The following is an 18350-nucleotide window of genomic DNA, read 5'->3' as shown; positions in this document are numbered from 1 at the left end:
TAAGCTGGTTATTAATCGGTGCGACAGCATCACAAGGGTTGGTTTTTGTTTCTTTATAGATTAATTTTTAATTATTTGTATCTCTGCCACCATTATAAAGACAGAGCACAATAAATTTGGTGGTTTGTGATATTCACAACCACAGCGCTTTTTTGAAAAAATATTTCACTAATCGAAAGAAACGTTATTCCGTATGTTCCATAGGCTATTTTTCCTTTACATTAAATCGTTTAAATCAATATGCTAGAGTTATCGTGAATTTAAAACACTCATTCATCAAAAAATACTATTGTGGTTGTCAGCGATGTGATTGTGAGGCTAATCAGCACGAGGGGTTCCGTTAAGCTGAGCGAAAGATGTAATGACGTGATGAATGAATTAAATTTAATGATATATCAGGTATTTCATCAGAGATAAAAATAAATACGAATAATATTATGCGTTAAACGATTATATTATATTATATTTTCTGTGTAACGTAATCCGATTTCAAAAACAAATTGCAGATGGGAATTGTTTAGTCGCACTGGACGAGAGTCCCAAGTTTCGTTTCACATTTTAAATTTTTAATGCGCCCAATGTGAATTAAATATTTGTTGTTTCACATACATAACTTACGTGCTCACTTTCTTAGTTTGGACCAACTTTACAAAAATAGATAGCTTAAACTGCATTTGAATAAGTCTCCAGTTGTTTAATTGCTGTTGTTTATAAATAAGTATCTGCATACGTCTCATTTTGCGTTAATTTTCGAAAGCTAGAATTATTTAATTGGGTGTATATAAATTGTAGAACGATATCTGATATTCGTTCGTATTATTGTTATACATACTATTCGTTTCATAAGTTTGTTTATTTCGTTTTCATTTAAAAACTGCAAATACAATTGATATAAGACTTTCTTTTATTTTATATATATTTTCAAGGCGGTCATAGGGTCATAGAAAGTACGGTATAAGTAAATAAGAGTTATATTTTGATGTCCGATGGTTGGTTTAATCAATGAGATAAAAACAACGTCTGATTGATTAAAAAATAACACGAGATAAAGTCCTTATTTTACCCGAAGGCCGGCCGAGTTAATATAATAATGATGTTCTTAGGAATCTTTGAATTACAAAGGAAAGCTTATCTGTATCTGTAGGTATTAGATTTCTTCCATCTACACATGTACATACACGTTAATGATATTAATTTGTAACAATATTTATGTAGTCAAAATAATACTTAATTATTCATATATAATAATTAAAAAAGCTATTAAAAATACGGTTATACAAACAAAAAACAGTCGAATTTATTGACACAGACAAATTAAACCTTAATCCACTTAAAGTGTCTTACCGCATTAACGGATATTTTATTTATTCCACCATTTAGATATTAAACTTTTAACGGTGGTATGAAAATAACTCAAGGGATTAGGAACAAAATTTCATTTCACTGGTCTGTTTGTAATAGAGCTATTAAGGCTAAGCAATGAATAACTGATTAATAAATAATCATTTTGGAGAAATTGCACCGAACTTGTTGACAATGTGAATTGTCAGTTCCGTTTTCCTCGTAACTTGTATTTTTAAATATTTATTTCGGTCCGGGAGCTGTCATCGTGCATCACTCGTAGTTAGTTTTGAAGAGTAGTAATCTGTTTCGGTAGCTGTCACAAATGTATTAAAGAAAAATTTTCATACAATATTGAATATATTCGATTAATCGAACGGATACCGTTATATCAAAATCGATACTTAATCCTGATACGATATAGGTATAATACGAAAATATGTGATACGAAAATGACTAATAAGAGATGCACACATACAGTAAGATTTCATAATTATTCCATTGAATTTATTCTAGAATATTAGTAGTTTTTTAAAAATATAAATATACATTTTGTACCAAAACCTAAATATTTAACAAACCTAACCTAAATATTTAAATTAGACTTGTAAAAAAAGAGGAGAAGAAGAAAGAAAGATAAAATGATGCTTGTTTCATATAAAGTTCAAAATGTAGATTATATGGAATAATGTACAATATTATTAACTAAATAAAATACAAAAGTATTTTAATTAAATGCTATTAAATAAATCATACATAAAAAAGATTAACGGTTTTGAAGTATTTTTATAATCTCTAATATATTTTATTTATTGATGTATTCTTTTTGTACGATTTAAATTTATGGAAGTAAAATTTAAACAAATGCGCGGAACTTTATTTTTGAAACGAATGTCTTCTCTTAAGAAGGATGTATTGACTTTATGGAGTCGGAAACTTAGCGTTACGAGTTTGCCTTTCCGTCTCGTGTACTTCGTCAATTTTGATTTTTACCGATTTTACCAAAACAACATACTCATATAATATTTGATCAAATATACAGTAAGTGAATATATTGTGAAGTAACAGAGGGTAATTGAAAAACATATACAAATTTTGTCACTATTATATGACGATGACGACCTCCGTGTTCGAGTGGCGTGTCCACCGGTTTTCAAGGGTACGCCACTCCGAGGTTCCGGGTTCGATTCCCGGCCGAGTCGATATAGATTAACATTAGTTTTCTATGTTGTCTTGGGTCTGGGTGTTTGTGGTACCTTCGTTACTTCTGATTTTCCATAACACAAGTGCTTTAGCTACATACATTGGGATCAGAGTAATGTATGTAATGTTGTCTCATTTATTTATTACAAATGTTACAGTATTACTTATTTATTTAGTACTTATATTGATTCTCATAATTTCTGTAAAAGCCATAAGGTAATATAACTAAACTATGTGTCTCGGAGGTAATCTATTCTGGTATTTCGTTTGATTAAGAATATCGGCTGTGTACCAGTATCGGCTCAGGGGAGATCGGTCTCATTATAATAACAAAAGGTTTAATGATTTCTCTCGACGGTTCTATAAGCATGTTTGCTATAGGAACGAATATAATAATTGTAATTTAGTGCTGTATTTATTATTTAGAAGTAACTTAGAATATTTAAGCTCCTTCTTTTGTTTGACACGTTGATTGTTGTTTGATGTTAATTTTTTTAATGTATTTTTGTTTTGGAGTTTAAGTTGCTTCTATTAATATCACTAAAGCGTTTATAATATAAAATTGTATTTGTGACAGATTTCGGCTAGAGAATGTTTTGATGCATCATTTTATTCGCAGTCTGGAATTTTATGCGAAATCTTAAGGTCTTACAATCACGATACGACAACGACTACGAAAAAAGTAAAAAAATAATAATCTTTCATTTATGACATTATTTAGCAAAATATTATATCCTTTAACTCTACATGAATATTGTAAGATTTAGAACGCTTTTATAATACTATAGAGTCTTATAAAGTCGTTTACCTTTATTGACTTATTATTATTTTTGTTATAAAAAAATAACTTCACAAAAAATGTTATACGTTTTATTAAAAGCGAAATAGTAATTTAAGGTTCGATGTTGATCGTAATTATAATAAGATTCTCCAATATGACGTTGCAGACTTTACAAATAATTTAATTTGAGTTAAAATAGATCTGGGTAAATGAGTAAGTCAGTAGTCTAGGTAAGTCGTACGTCTTTAAAAATACCTTCGGTATTGTAAACATTGCTGTGATGTAGCGAAATGGCCCAGTGGCTAGAATGTATGAATATTAATAGAAGATTGCGAGTTCGAAACCGCGCCAACATCACAGCATTTTTAAGTTCTTAATAAAAAAATGATCTCATGCTTCGCAAAGATTTGCTTTATCTTAATCTTCTTAATTTATAAATCAATCAGTTTTGAACTCCAAAATAAAGTTACATGTAAATTGTATTTGCTATTTATTTTTATGGTAATTGCCCACACAAACCATTACAGAAATCCAGTTTCATTAGCGTAAATCACTTTAAGAAACTGCTCAAATTCATTGCGAATGCTAAAGCACCTGAGTAATTAATGGTAAAGTCAACCTAATGCCGCGATTTCCAGCCTCCGTTGCGTATTTATGTAAAGTCAATTGTCCCGGCACGGCAATCTATCTAATTGAATTTCAAATATTCATATATTTTCAAAACTCTTTAACATCAATTATTTCTTATAATTGACTTTTGATGTCTTTGAAAATATAAATATTTTAATTTATTTCAACTTCAGTTTATATAAACTACACTACGTTTCTATATATGGCAGAAGGTGAGTGGTCATCACCGTCCATAAACAATGGTAAAAAATATTAACCATTCGTCACATTAGCAATGAGCTTTGGGAGGTAACATGTTTTGTCATTTATTTCTGTAGATACACTGACTCACTCACCTTTAAATTGGAAGACTATCACTCTATTTCTGATGTGTGGGAACTACCTACCCAGAAGCGCAACAGCTTGCACAAAGCCGCATCACAAAGTAAATGTGATTATATTATGCACACACACATTCATACACATGTATAATGTATATATATATGTACGAGTATTTTTAAGCTTAATTTTTTTAACTGTAATTTAAAACGAATAAACTAAGTCTTGCCAAGTCTGAACAATATGCAATAATGTATGTATAGTATGTATCATTTCTATTAGCTATGTCATTGAAACAAATTACATTTGAATAAAATAATTAGTTCTCGCTATCTAATAAACTTTCCTTTATTAGTTTTTGGCAACTGTAAAACGTCTATGTACAAATGTCAGTCGATAAAGTGTATAAAGATGAATGAGTAGCTATTTAGTGGGTTATTTATTTAGGTCATAGCCCTTACGAAGCATATTGTATGTAGGTTGCAAACAAGGACAGTCTGTATCTGATGAGAATACATTTTACGGCCCTCCTACCTAATAAAGTAGGCATAAAAGTATTACTAGCTTCTCATGAACACGTTATGTGTGCTTTATTATCTTACCCATTTGGTCCGCAGGTTCGTTACTTAAACGTGTATTAAAGTAAATACTCTTTTGTTGCGTTTTAAAACACAGTCAATTTAAATATATTATGAAATTCCTTTGACTTTTGATGTTTTTTTTTCGCGTTAAGTTTCAATTATTACTTTAATCGTTTTGTAGGAAATATAAATAAATAAGTAAATAATTTAAATACGCTACTCTGATGAGATAGCATCGCGTATAGGCTTATCGTTAGGTTTTGATCTAGGACAAATTCCAACGATTTTTATAGTAAAATTTCCTAACATTTTATTATAATACGTCGTCATTAAAATAACTAAAATGTTTTAAAAAGTATTTATAAAAATTAGCTCTCAAAAAATTTCATTTCAACTTTAATAATAGACGCAATTTTGATATCAAAGACATCCTAAACCAAGAGAAACGTATTACGTTCCAGTCCTAAATACTCAACCCTTAGATTATTTACATGTACTAGATAGAACGCCGCACTACAAAAGAACTAAAGCAAACGAGACAATTTTAGTATCTTTGTGTGAGTGAGAACTATACGTATATTTAATTTACTAGTGTGCGTGAATCTTTGCCATGAGTTGGACACTATTTTCTTTCTCAGCTTTGACACTATTTAGTCATATAAATAATCTAAGATTCAACCTAAATCAACTCATAATGTCACTCAGCACTAGAGATGTCAGGACGAATAAATACGACTCAACAAATTGAGACAGGCTGGAACTTCGCCACTCCGTTTGAGTTCAGATTAGCTCCGGAAATAATATTAGTGATAAAGGAAGTTATAATTTATTATAAGGTAAAAATATATTCTATACTAAAATTCTGTCAAAATTTTATTTAAATATATATTTAATTGTATAAAGTTTTTATATCTAACTTTACATTTTTATAAAAAATATACATAATAAACATTTAAGTATGTAGCAACATTCGTAAAGTACTGATCTCTAATTATTCATGGATATGTTTATAATCAGTCGCATTAGCGTTTCTATTTCGATAATTTGTGATTTTATCCTAAAATCCAAATCCAAAATATGTATGTAGTACAAATTTGGAAGTCCAATCATAACCATTATGTTCTAAAACATTAAAAAATAATATTATGTTTTTCATATTACTATTATGTAGGCAGAATAGTTTAACTTATATTAAAGGGAAATTAGTTAGTTCATATAAAATTTAGAAAATACTGTACGGGATCACGTGATTTTGCCTAAAACTCTATGGCACGCTATAGAGAAACTAAAAATATTGATGACAATCTTCGATGCATCATACCTTGATAAGCTAGTATTTATTCAATTTTAAACGTTATATAGCAAACGGTATAATAAACGTAAAATAAAAAAAAGCAATGTGAATAGTACCTGGGAACCAATAGCATTGAGAAATTTTTAAAATAAAATTACCTAAAGAGAACCAAGCGTCTTATATAATAACATAGTCAAACCCTTGATTAAAAAATTAAATTGTTTATCTGAATGAAGTTTATTTATAGAATTTAATCCGGACTAGTATGTGAGTGTAAAATAGTCGGAGAGACCGAATGTCGGGTATTAGTATTCGCCTCTCCTGCCACGTGGAGCACTAATGGAATTGGATATTTGCAGTTCATTACTTTAGAGGTGTATTCTTTAAGAAGTACGATTGTTAATGGTTTCTGAGCCAGTGATAAATTATTTACGTTACACTTTTATGTACGTAGTGGATTGGCACAGTTACACGTTATGTATCAATTTGTTTAACTCGGTTCAAATGTTTTATTGTGATTGCCCTTTAATAGACTTAGCTCTGAACTACGTTTTAGTGCAATTATGTTAATCGAGATATACGATTCAGTGTCTTTCATAAACTGGTAATTGAAACTGAGAAATAACGATAAAGAGTTTATCTTTATCCAATTCTAAAGCGTTTCCAATTCAATTTCATAAGAATAAAAATAATTTAAAATGTGTATAATAACTTAGTTTAGTTGGTGTAGTGCTTTGTGTAAGCTCGTCTAGTAGCACCCATTCATATGATATTTTAATGCCAAACAACAGTACTCAGAACTGTTGTGTTCCGGTTGGAGAGATGAGTGAGCCAGTATGCGTCTTGTGTGCCCGTAACTACAAGGGACATACCATCTCCGTTACAGAGGTTGGCGCCGCATTGAGATGTATGAAATATTGTTTATGTGACCAGATGACTCATTAGCCCGTACGCCTAACATTGTCATAAAAAATTGTAACCTAAAATTTCTTAAAAATAATAAATTAAAATAATAGTTAATATTATATTATAATACTAATAAACAAAGGCTTTGGACAGACATATACATCAATAATATTTTTTCGGTGTATATATATATATTAAAATACGTAACTCGTACTCTAAACGGCTCACTAAATGACTAAAAGCACGAGTATTGAATTTCTGAAAAAAACTAAAATAGTTGTTACTTTCAGTCTCATTTATTAATTTGCGTGTGTGTGTGACTCCGATAAATAATTCTGCTTTTAATAATTAATTCTTAATTTGAATGAGTATTTAACACAATGAACATTGTGCTATGCACATTATCTGAACGTAGAAGACAATGAGCATTAAAATTTCATTCGTACGTAATACTTAACACATATGGATATCCCGGTTATATTCATAAGAGCCGACGTTTTACTGAATTCGAAATGTAAAGGACGGACAGCAGAATTCCCTCTCAACAAAGTTCCGACTTATACCTCTGACGGCACCTAATGAAAATTGGCAGTTCACTGGATCGAACAAACTTGGTCTTAACACAATACCGTTGAAAATTTAATCTTATGTTGCATTTCACTTAAGTATATTTTAGCTTGAATTGTTTTAAAATTAGGACTTTTAAAGTCGGCAGTAACGTTTCCGGAAAATCGTATTATATTTATTGGAGGTAATAACGGTCGAGACTGTAGAACTCTTTGTGTTTCATAAATATTTTTTTATATAACGGATTTTGAGGTTTTTGTTTGTTAAATAAATCTCACAATGATTTTACGATTAAAGTAATTTAATCTTTTTATTCATGCATGTCTATTAGTTTACAATATCAAATAACTACAGGTACATTCTTAAAGTACCTATATAATTTAGTTTGATCTTTAAGCAATCTCTTGGACGATGCATTGAATATAATGATGTTTATTACTTTACGCCGGCTTTACTGGGGGTCGCCTGGGCGGTGCGAGGCGCCGGGTTCTGGAGGGCCCTGAGGTCTACAGAGCGCCTCCCTTTAACCACTTAATTTGAATATCCACATATATCGATCTAATAGAAAAAAACGGCTTACGTTGTTTTATTTTTAAGTCTTTTAATTATATTTAAATATGAAAAGGTTCAAAATTATGATTCGACGAGGGCGTCTGAGTGGTTAACGATTAGACCAGTACGCTGATGCCACTTTTATTATGTTTAATCTCATATTCCCCCTTCTAAGTAGTTCAACTGTAAAATCATAGTGGCTGAAGTATCTCCATTCATACTAAAAGGTAAAGTTGATACATGTTACTAAAGTAGTTTTGCATGAAACTTGTCATTAGTTCATTACCGTGATTAGTTGCAAGCTCGGGGAGTCGGGAGGGTTTACTCTCAAGGGCGGAGGGGATAGGTATCTTCTAACGGTTCTCATTAATGTTTCACGGCGCGAGCGGCGGCATCGTTTATTTCGTAATTGGGAATTGGAAAAACAATCGCAGCGAAAGTCGTTTGTCGCTAAATTACTTTTGGAATCAGCGTTGCGATGGACAATTGAGAATGAAAGTTACATTCGGCTAAAAGAACTATTCCACAATATCATTTTAGGATACAAATGTATGCTACAAATAGATTCATAGATAATTCAATAAAATTAATAATAATAAATAATAAATAAATAAATATGATACAACATCACATACATTACTCTCATCCCAATGTAAGTAGTTGAAGCACTTATGTTATGGAAATCAGAAGTAACGATGGTACCAAAAACACCCAGACCCAAGACAACATAGAAAACTAATGATAATCTACATCGATTCGGCCGGGAATCGAACCCGTGACCTCAGAGTGGCGTACCCATGAAAACTGGTGTACACACCACTCAACCATGGCGGTCGTCATTTCAATTATTTAATTAAAAAACGAATACCGCAATACTTTAGGCAATTATTTTAATTGGTAGGTCCTAAAGTGGAAAATATAAATATTGGATAACATCACATACATTACTTTGATCCCGATGTAAGTCAACATAGAAAATGATTTTTTTAACATAGAATCGACCGGGAATCGAACCGAAATTGGTGTACTACTCGACCACGGAGGTCGTCATAATAAATGTAGTAGATTTATAATTTAAATAAATGAAATTCATACACCCGTTGTACAAGTTTATCACGCGACCTTAAGCATAAAGTTATTCGATTATTTCACGAGTATTATCCCATCACTACTTTGTGTTCTTCGTTTCATTGCAAAATGAGATAAGCCGTTGCTCCGGCGAACGCTGCTTTTATTTTTAAAACGATTTTATCGTCTTTTCGCTTACATATTTAACTGAAATGTTACGCTAATAATGTATAGAATAGGGGAAGAATATTTACAAAGGAATAAAACAGCAAGCGAATCTGTTTTCCAAGTGCACTGATGCTCGTTAGGGTTAATTTAAAAGTCAAATTAAGTTCTCATTTGGAGTCATTAACAAACGTTAATCTATCGTTCATAAAATCTGAAGAAAATATTGTGATCTATTTTCAAGAAAATATTTACAACAACAACAACAACAATAGCCTGTAAATTCCCACTGCTGGGCTAAAGGCCTCCTCTCCCTTTGAGGAGAAGGTGTGGAACTTATTCCACCACGCTGTTCCAATGCGGGTTGGTGGAATACACATGCGGCAGAATTTCTATGAAATTTGTCACATGCAGGTTTCACATCGGTTAAGATGCACGCGTTCTAACCACTGGGCCATCTCGACTCTATTCTCGAGAAAATATTTCTGCAAAGTAAAACAATCTTCAAGCTGAAAAGTTCAGTATAATATTATATTTATCGAAACTTACTTGGTCTAATTTGAGCAGTTCCTCGGGTGTATCAGGCAGCTGTCCCAACATAAGCGGGGGGTTGATATTGACTTCCTTGCCGAGGGATCGCACAACTTCTTCGCGATTGTAACGATCAGCAAACACGCAGGAAGCCGGAATTAACCCGTGCACAGTGTAGCTTATTGCCCGCACTAGGATTCTGGAAGACAATTGTTATGATAATGACGTAGTACTAATGCTAAGCCAAAACTGCAACTTCACAAATGTTTTCCTCAAATTTTCAATAATGATTACATTTCGACTTTCTTATAGTTATTTCATATGTATTCAATATTAATATTAATTTATTAATGAACGCATTATTTGCTTCTAGAACGTTAGACAAAACATATAGACGAGAGTTTCGTGCACTTATTCTACTATATAAATGCTTGTAACCTAAAAGAACTGTTTCCTATTAAAATGTTGCTTGCGAAAGGAATTTACTGCGGCATTTCACCGTTCGATTCGAATTTTATTCACTTGCATGTGGTTTTACGTAAATTTGCACTGTATTCTGGTGTTACAATGTAATCAACACAAACGATGTTGACATACAAAGTGTACGTGTTCCTTTCGGACTTTCGACGTTGATTAAAATCCGGTTATACAAAGGAAGTTAATATAAATGGTATTCAAACAAAATGTTTTTGTTGGCTTAATTTTAAGTCGAGATAAATACTAGTAAAAGACCCCTTTGTGAAACGAGTGGAAATGTCAACAAAGGAGAGGAAGGTAAAGAAGTTTAGGCAAACTAAGCACTCCGTGATAGGCATCCGTCGAAATTACGAGGACTCCAGTCGTCTCGAGCAAACTCTAATTATTATTACCAGTTCAGTGGTTACGACTGTTGATTTGAACTCAATGGAGTGCCAATATTAAATTAGTTAGACATAACTAGTTTGCGAAGCGAGCGTGGCTGAATTCACCGCATAATTTTAGTTAATAGTGCAAAATACAACTGTGTTTCAAATGGATCTATAAACCGTATGCATAAATTCACATGAATGTTCGGAATTTAATTAGTCGATAAGATAGTGAATAACCTCTCTAATAACGTATTTGTCTAACCAGACTTAGAAAAAGATTAGTCGATTAAAATAATATCACGAATATCTTACTTTTGAGAATCTCAGCAAAATATTTCTATTGAATCTCGTCCCAACAAGTCAATGTATCTCATAACTTTAAAAATTTTAAGAGCGCTTTAATTAAATTCTCGAGTTTTCTCGTCGCGTCTCAGTTTTCCTATGACAGAGAATAATGAAAATGCCGGTAAGTATTCACGGTGATCGTACCGGGAATCTCCCTGGGAGTTATTCCTATGTAAAAGAGACATTTTTTATGGCGTGTCTAGATATGTCTCTGTTTTATATGTCGTCATTTCACTGCTTTTTCCGTGTGCCTTACATTTTTAATCACATTAAACTTGAATTTTCCGCTTTCTAATCTCAAGTCAACTTCACCTTTCGTGTGTATGTCAGCTTGAATTATTTCTTTTTAGGTTAATACGATTTATTAGTACCTAGATGTCATTTTAAATTTAGTTATCAAATCTGACACATTTCAAGCTAAACGTAGCGTAGCCATTCCTTGTGTTTTAGCATATTTGCATTTCTTTTTAGTTTTTAAATAACAATTGACTTAAAATATTTAAAAAAGTAAAATATTTAGATCGACTTTATTTTATTTAAGAATAATGTCACCAAAAACACATTCAAGTAAATAGTCCCTTATTTAATATTCCAAAGACGTAACGTAAAACAGTAATCCTTATATAATTTATTCATTTCTCCTAATGCGTGTGAATCGTAAGTCCCGAAGTGAGAAAACATTTATAAGGCACATTAATATAAAACACGTAGAAGTTGTTTTAAATCCGTTCGTCAAACAAGCCGTATTCTTGTTAAGTTACAAATCTTGAAATCTTGAAAATTACAATGATAATTGTTTATCTTATAATACATAAGCTTGTTTATACCATTTTAAACACGTGTAATGTACTTATTTTATGGTATCTTTTTCAAATAAGCTTTTGTTATAACAAGCATCAATAATGCCATTTATGTATAAATTGATAATTATTATCACAGTAGTTTCTGACAGCGGCTTCGCCTGATTATAAGCGGTAGGGAGTGCTAGGAACATTTTTCTTGTTCTTGTGCTGCACCAGATTATATTTCTTCTGCCTATATTTGTATTAAATATCATTTAGGCAGTAAGACTGTTTGGCAATTTTTGATTGAGTAACAGTTATCCCTCTATGAAAAATCATTTACAATATTATGGCAGGAAATAAGAGAAAAAAAATAAAGTTCAGGGATACTATTAAGCTATAATATATTATTGTATATTGTGTAGAACCTCTACTGTTTAGTACTGAGTTGTCAGAGCCTCGATAAAATAAACGAGTTAAGTGCACATGTTAAAATATACCTTAGTGCTCAAGTGTTTAATATCGGGTAGTGGTAACCGCTTATTTCTTATCTAAAATATAGCGAATGATGCAGTGTATTCTCCGTCGTACAATGGTCGACCGAATTACGACGCAAATGTCGCATAATCACGGACTTCAGCATGAGGACACTTCTACCAATCAAAATGGTTTAGATGCTTTGAATCTCGACGATACCGAGACGCTGAAAGATATTGCGTTGGCAGTCAAAGAGCCAGAATTGCGACACTAGTAACAAATCATTGCACTTAAGGTGCCTTTGGAATAGTCACGACCTTAGTCCTAGTAAGGAGTTTGATTAAGATTTGATAGGTAGTAGTTGAAGAAACAAAACAAAAAAAATATGCGTACCAGTGAATTTCTTGGTTCTCATAAATGTGAAACAAGTTTATTATGACTAGCAAGTTGTCTTCAGGAATTAGAGTTTTGTATGTTTTTTTTTATATTATTGGTTGGCGGACGATCATATGGGCCACCTGTTTGTAAGTGGTCACCATCACATAGACAATGACGCTGTAAGAAATATTAACTATTCCTTACATCGTCAAAGTGCCACCAAACTAAGATGTTATGTCCTTTGTGCCTGTAGTTACACTGGCTCACTCACCCTTCAAACTGGAACACAACAATACTGATTACTATTATTTGGCGGTAGAATAACTGATAAGTGGGTGGTACCTACCCCGACGGGCTTGCACAAAGCCCTACCACCAAGGAAGTGAAGTAATGTGAAGTATTGTATTACTGTACGTATATTTCAACTTGAGTACGCTGGCTCTTATGGGAATATTATTGGTAGTTTTAGTTTTGGGTGTAAATTTACATTTTCATCCAGTTTAGATTGGAACATCGTTTTTTACTTTTCGTTATCAGTCCCGGAAGTCCACGGTCAGCCTTAGATAAAAATCAACCAAAACAAACAGTATTTATTTACGAGACCAACCTATATTATCCACATATGATATGGGTAAGCAGAAACCCAAACGATGAAATACGCAACCCCACGGATACAGATGAAGTATTATGACATAAGGGTTATATAATATTTATGGTTCAGAAATGTATCTTGTTGATTTAAATGTGAATTCTCTAAGGACGATGCTTTGAAACTTAGTAACGAGAAAATATCGACTCAGCATTCCGAAGGCTTCGTATATTATGTGTCCTAACTAATTAAATAGATAGATACAATACAGCTGCAATATTTGATATTTTCATAAACTTATTATCACTACTTAGTAGAAAACAAAGTCGCTTTCTCTGTCCTTACATCCGTATGCATGCTAATCTTTAAAACTACGCAACGGATTTTAATGCGGTTTATTCAATAGATAGAGTGATTCCGTGATTCGAAAAGAAGGTTTATATATATAATACATGGACAATTTAGCAAAGAAACACTGTTAATTTTAGAAGTTTCTACTGTGAAGTCATATGTTTGCACCCGTGCGAGCCGGGGCGTGTTACTAGTAATATATAAAGTGAAATCCCCAAATTACATGTGTCTATTATATAGCATATTATTGCGTGAAACTACTATTAGATTACCACACTATAATCAAATTGCAAGGTGACGAACACGAATGTAATCTAAAATTGTAATTATATTTGGAATTGCGTTGCCTTTGACTTTAATTTGTATGTTATTAACATCCAAAATAGGGAGTTCCATTGCTTTCTGCCTCTTGTATATTTAATTTTTAATGAAATTTAAGTTACATATTATGCACAAACGCAATAAAAATGTTTATACTAATAATAAAGTTATGCCTCAATTTTTCCTAAATCAACATTTTCACTTTTATAATTCTATCAGAGGTTTTTATTACAACATAAAAGCTAGTACCTACTTAAACATTTTATTTGCCTTAGCTTCGCAGGTGGAAATGGAAAAGTTATCGAATACATTAATCATTGTAGGTAAATAAGCATCTTCTTATTAGCACGTAACATAATACGAAGTAATTTTTTTTATAATGTCTTCATCATTAATATTTTAATAAAAAATCTTAGCGAACTTAGGAAGCGGGTACCGACGGTAACCTTTCCTACTAAATTATTTAAATTTGTATTTTAAAGGGAGGGAAGCATTTTGAAGGGCGATATTCGGTAAAACATTATTTGACGTAATTCTCCAATTCGATTTTTTAAAATCTTTTAGCATTATGTAGAATTTTAGTGTTCCTATTTTTTTACAAGAGCTGCATCAAAGACATACTTAAAGTTATTTAAGAAAATATATTGAATGTATACCACTTAAATATCTTCACTTAACTAAAATATCGATTAGCTTAGTAGTTTTAGCGACTTCAACCTCTTTCTGTCGTATGAATTTAATATTGCCCACTTGAGAACCTTAAAATAATTCTTAAGCTTTAAGCAAGCCAATGGATTGTATATGTCAATATAATATTGACATTTCTGTAATGGACATAATGAAGCAAGTAGTGATGTGACTATTCAACTATGAGTAAGTGCATTTTTTCTAAACGGTTTTATTATATTTTTAATCATTAACCGTCAAATAGATACTGGATATCTAACAAATGGAATTCTTTTGTTATATTATATTTTTTAGGATGAGTTTCAGAGGCATTTAGGGAATCGACTTTGTGGTTATCGATTTAGGTTTGGTGATAAGGGTAGTACAAAAAACAAGCCTTTGGGTGAGCTGATAACCGTGCTAGATTGCCGTGCAATCCATATTAAGGAGAAACTCGGTCTTTCTCTAATATAAATAAGCAATAATGATAATTTCCTCTTATATTTTTTTACAAATCGAATTATATTTCTAATAGCTTAAATTTAATTTAGGAAATATGGAGACTATTGAAATTCGTTGCATTTGTAGTAAGTATACTTTTTTGTAATTAAATTCTTTTGTAAATAATGGAGGCTGCCAGCAGCAGCCTTAAACGGTTCTCCTTTCGTTTTTCTGTTTACTGATTCATTCCCACGTAATTTCAAAATAATTCTTAATTATATTTTCATGTTGAGTGGACAGATTGTTTAATTCTTATTATTAGGTATTTTATTTAAAATTTTAAATAAATGTACTTTACGGTATTTGTCCCTATTGGTTTTATTAATATTTTAATCCATTTATAACATTGAATTGATAAACAATAATATTTTTTACGATGTTCTGAAATTATTAAAAATATTTTGTAATGTATCTTCTCGCTAGAAGCTGTTTTCCGAAACGGTGGTAGTATTTAATTATTGACGATTCCAAAAAGCTTCATTGTGAAGTTTACTTGGGTAAAATTATTTGATTTAATTTTCAAATTGTTAACATTTTTCAAAATGAAATTCATATACTTAATAGGTATGTAGGTTTGAATATAACATTTACTAAATTATTAAGAATTTATCAAAGATTTTAAGCTTGTTATCATAATTCGCAGTCAACGTTCATTAGCGTTATATTATTTTCAATTTAATTAGACGTAGGTTGATTAAATTCCGTTCCCTTGAAAGGTGATGAAGTCGAGAACATTCCAAGAATCGTTCGTTACAAATGCTTGAAATTGATAGATCTGAGCGTTTCAAATAGATAATATAGTCTGTAGTAATAATGTGCCACATTCTCGGATCTTATAGGAAATTTTGATGGAGTGTTCAAAATCTTAAGGTAAACAAATACAATATGTGTTAACTTGTAAGCAACGAAGTGTATGTTGTTGTTTTTTTTCGTACACTTACTTTAAGAGAATGTACGAAAAAGCGTTATTTTTTTACTGGATTATAATTTCTAAAGTACAAAATATTCTACTTACCGAAATTGGTCTCTTGCATTGAGAGTTTCCTGTTTTATCGACAATATCACGGGTCCCAGGTCTTCGTCGCTTGTGAAATAGTTCCAATGTTCCGTTCCATAAAAGTATTTTTCATACGTTTCTTGTTCCACTGATGTGAGTTCGAAGCCGCCTGACCTCTCCCACTGTTCTTCAATAGCGGTTTTTTTCTTTGGCGTGCTCCCTCCATTATCGCTGCTGTCCTCTGCTGCTTCGTCAAGGGATCCTGATCTTCTACGATGTTCTGTAAGGAAATTCCTATGGTTTAGTTAATCATGATTAGTAAAGTATGCTAAGAGCAATTTAGTTAACATGAGATTATTACGATGATATACCACATGACAGTTGTCGTATACGAGAATAACATTAAATAAAAAATAAAAATAGTATTATATATCTAGTATACATTTATACTTATACAGTCGTAGGACATCCTCCGCCAGGGATATTATACAGAAATTGATTTTTCTTAGAAACGTCAAAAATGACGTTTTACTCTTTACAATTTAAACTTATTCCAATCCTCCTAAGAGGCGAAATCTCAAAACACTGTTACAAGTTTTTTACTCATTAACAGAAGAATAACGATGAATTTCAATTTCATACAAATTTTCTTTTCCGTTAGGAGCTAAATTTTGACTCTATATTAGAGGCATCGGTTTAGACTGTGGATTGTAGATCTGTCAAAATTCAAATTTTTTCTTAATTGGAATTGATTTTCGGCCACTCGTCGTCAACTTTAAGAAAAACCACCTTACAGGAAATATTATACTCCTCAGCCATATGCACCTATACAGGTACACCTATCGATGAGAAACAACAAAGCCTTTGCGTGTTCGACGATAACTTTTCAACTTTTGTATTTGTTCATAAAATACTCGATAAAATGTATAAATCCTATGCGGATTTTCATGATCCGTAACTATTCAAAGTAACTGTATCAACGGACCATTCTTATTTATATGTAATACATTTATACAGCTATGGTTGGAAAAATGCGCGTGCATCTTAATCGATGATTACGGGTTCAAACCCAGGCAAGCACCATATGATATTCATGTGATTAATTTGTGTTTAATATTCATCTCGTGCTCGGCAGTGAAGGAAAACATCGTGAGGAAGCCTGCATGTGTCCAATTTCGTAGAAATTCTGCCACGTGTATATTCGACCAACCCGCATTTGAACAATGGGGTGGAAGGCGTTTCGAACCTTCTCAAAGGGAGAGAAGACTTTTGCCCACTAGTGGGAAATTTACAGGCTATTGTTTTTGTTGTTTTTTTGTTGTATACAGCAATAACTTATACAATTTACTTTGATTATTTGATTGATACTTTGATTTGATAATTTAAATATATGATTTTTTATGCGTATTTGATAAAGTAATATGATATATTAGAAACATGCTACAAACACGAATATACTCATATAAGCATATAAAAAAAATAACGTATTTCGTCCTTTATAATTTGACGCAAAACAGTATTGTTGACGTAATTCTCCTAAAATTTCGCTCTTACGCGTTCCGTCAGGTTAAAATAATGGGATTAAACGTACCCTATGCGAAATTGTGTGAACATAACGTAGAATTGTAAATATTGTAGCTACATATCCCTCTTAGAAATGTTTGACATCAGGTTACCGAATGTTATTTTTCGACATTGAATGTACACTTAACTATTTTCGAGTTAAACAAAGATAATAAAAAAAATCTACGAATATTACTTAAATATTTTTATGAGATAAATTATATTAGTATTGTTTTCCTTCTTAAAACAAAATAACCTATATTCAATGAGACTTATAAGTAGTCTCAATTTGTCAATTTACAAGTATAAATTAAATGTAAGCTAACTATAGCTTCGAATGTCGATTTTATTGGAACTAAAAAGTAAGTTTAGAGAAAGTAAGATTGTATATAATATCATTTACCAGTAAATTCATAAATCCACCGCCTTAAGCAGCAATACTACATTGCATAATAATACTTATCTATTAATATGTCACTTCATCTGAATGACTTGTTAAATTAGACCAGCTTGACGACTGGGTCCCGCGAGGTTAATGACCCCTAATAATTTTCCTTCAGTAGTTAACAAAAGTAAAATTTAATTATTTTTCATA

The 18350-nt window shown here is 31.6% G+C and overlaps 1 protein-coding gene across 1 annotated transcript in view; it reads right to left on the bottom strand.

Annotated features, from left to right (window-relative positions):
• LOC124535888 overlaps positions 1-18350 on the bottom strand; it is a 120992-nt gene that overhangs the window by 7217 nt on the left and 95425 nt on the right. Inside the window, exons 7-8 of the mRNA XM_047112288.1 lie at positions 16211-16472; positions 9956-10136 (exon numbers count right to left, since the gene is read on the bottom strand). Coding sequence (XP_046968244.1) covers positions 9956-10136; positions 16211-16472 — 443 coding nt within the window. The remainder of the gene's footprint in view (positions 1-9955; positions 10137-16210; positions 16473-18350) is intronic.

Source organism: Vanessa cardui, chromosome 15 (assembly GCF_905220365.1).
Source record: "Vanessa cardui chromosome 15, ilVanCard2.1, whole genome shotgun sequence".
NCBI lineage: Eukaryota > Metazoa > Arthropoda > Insecta > Lepidoptera > Nymphalidae > Vanessa > Vanessa cardui.
The sequence above is the reverse complement of the archived record's forward strand: the minus strand, read 5'-3'. Positions and strand labels throughout refer to the sequence as shown.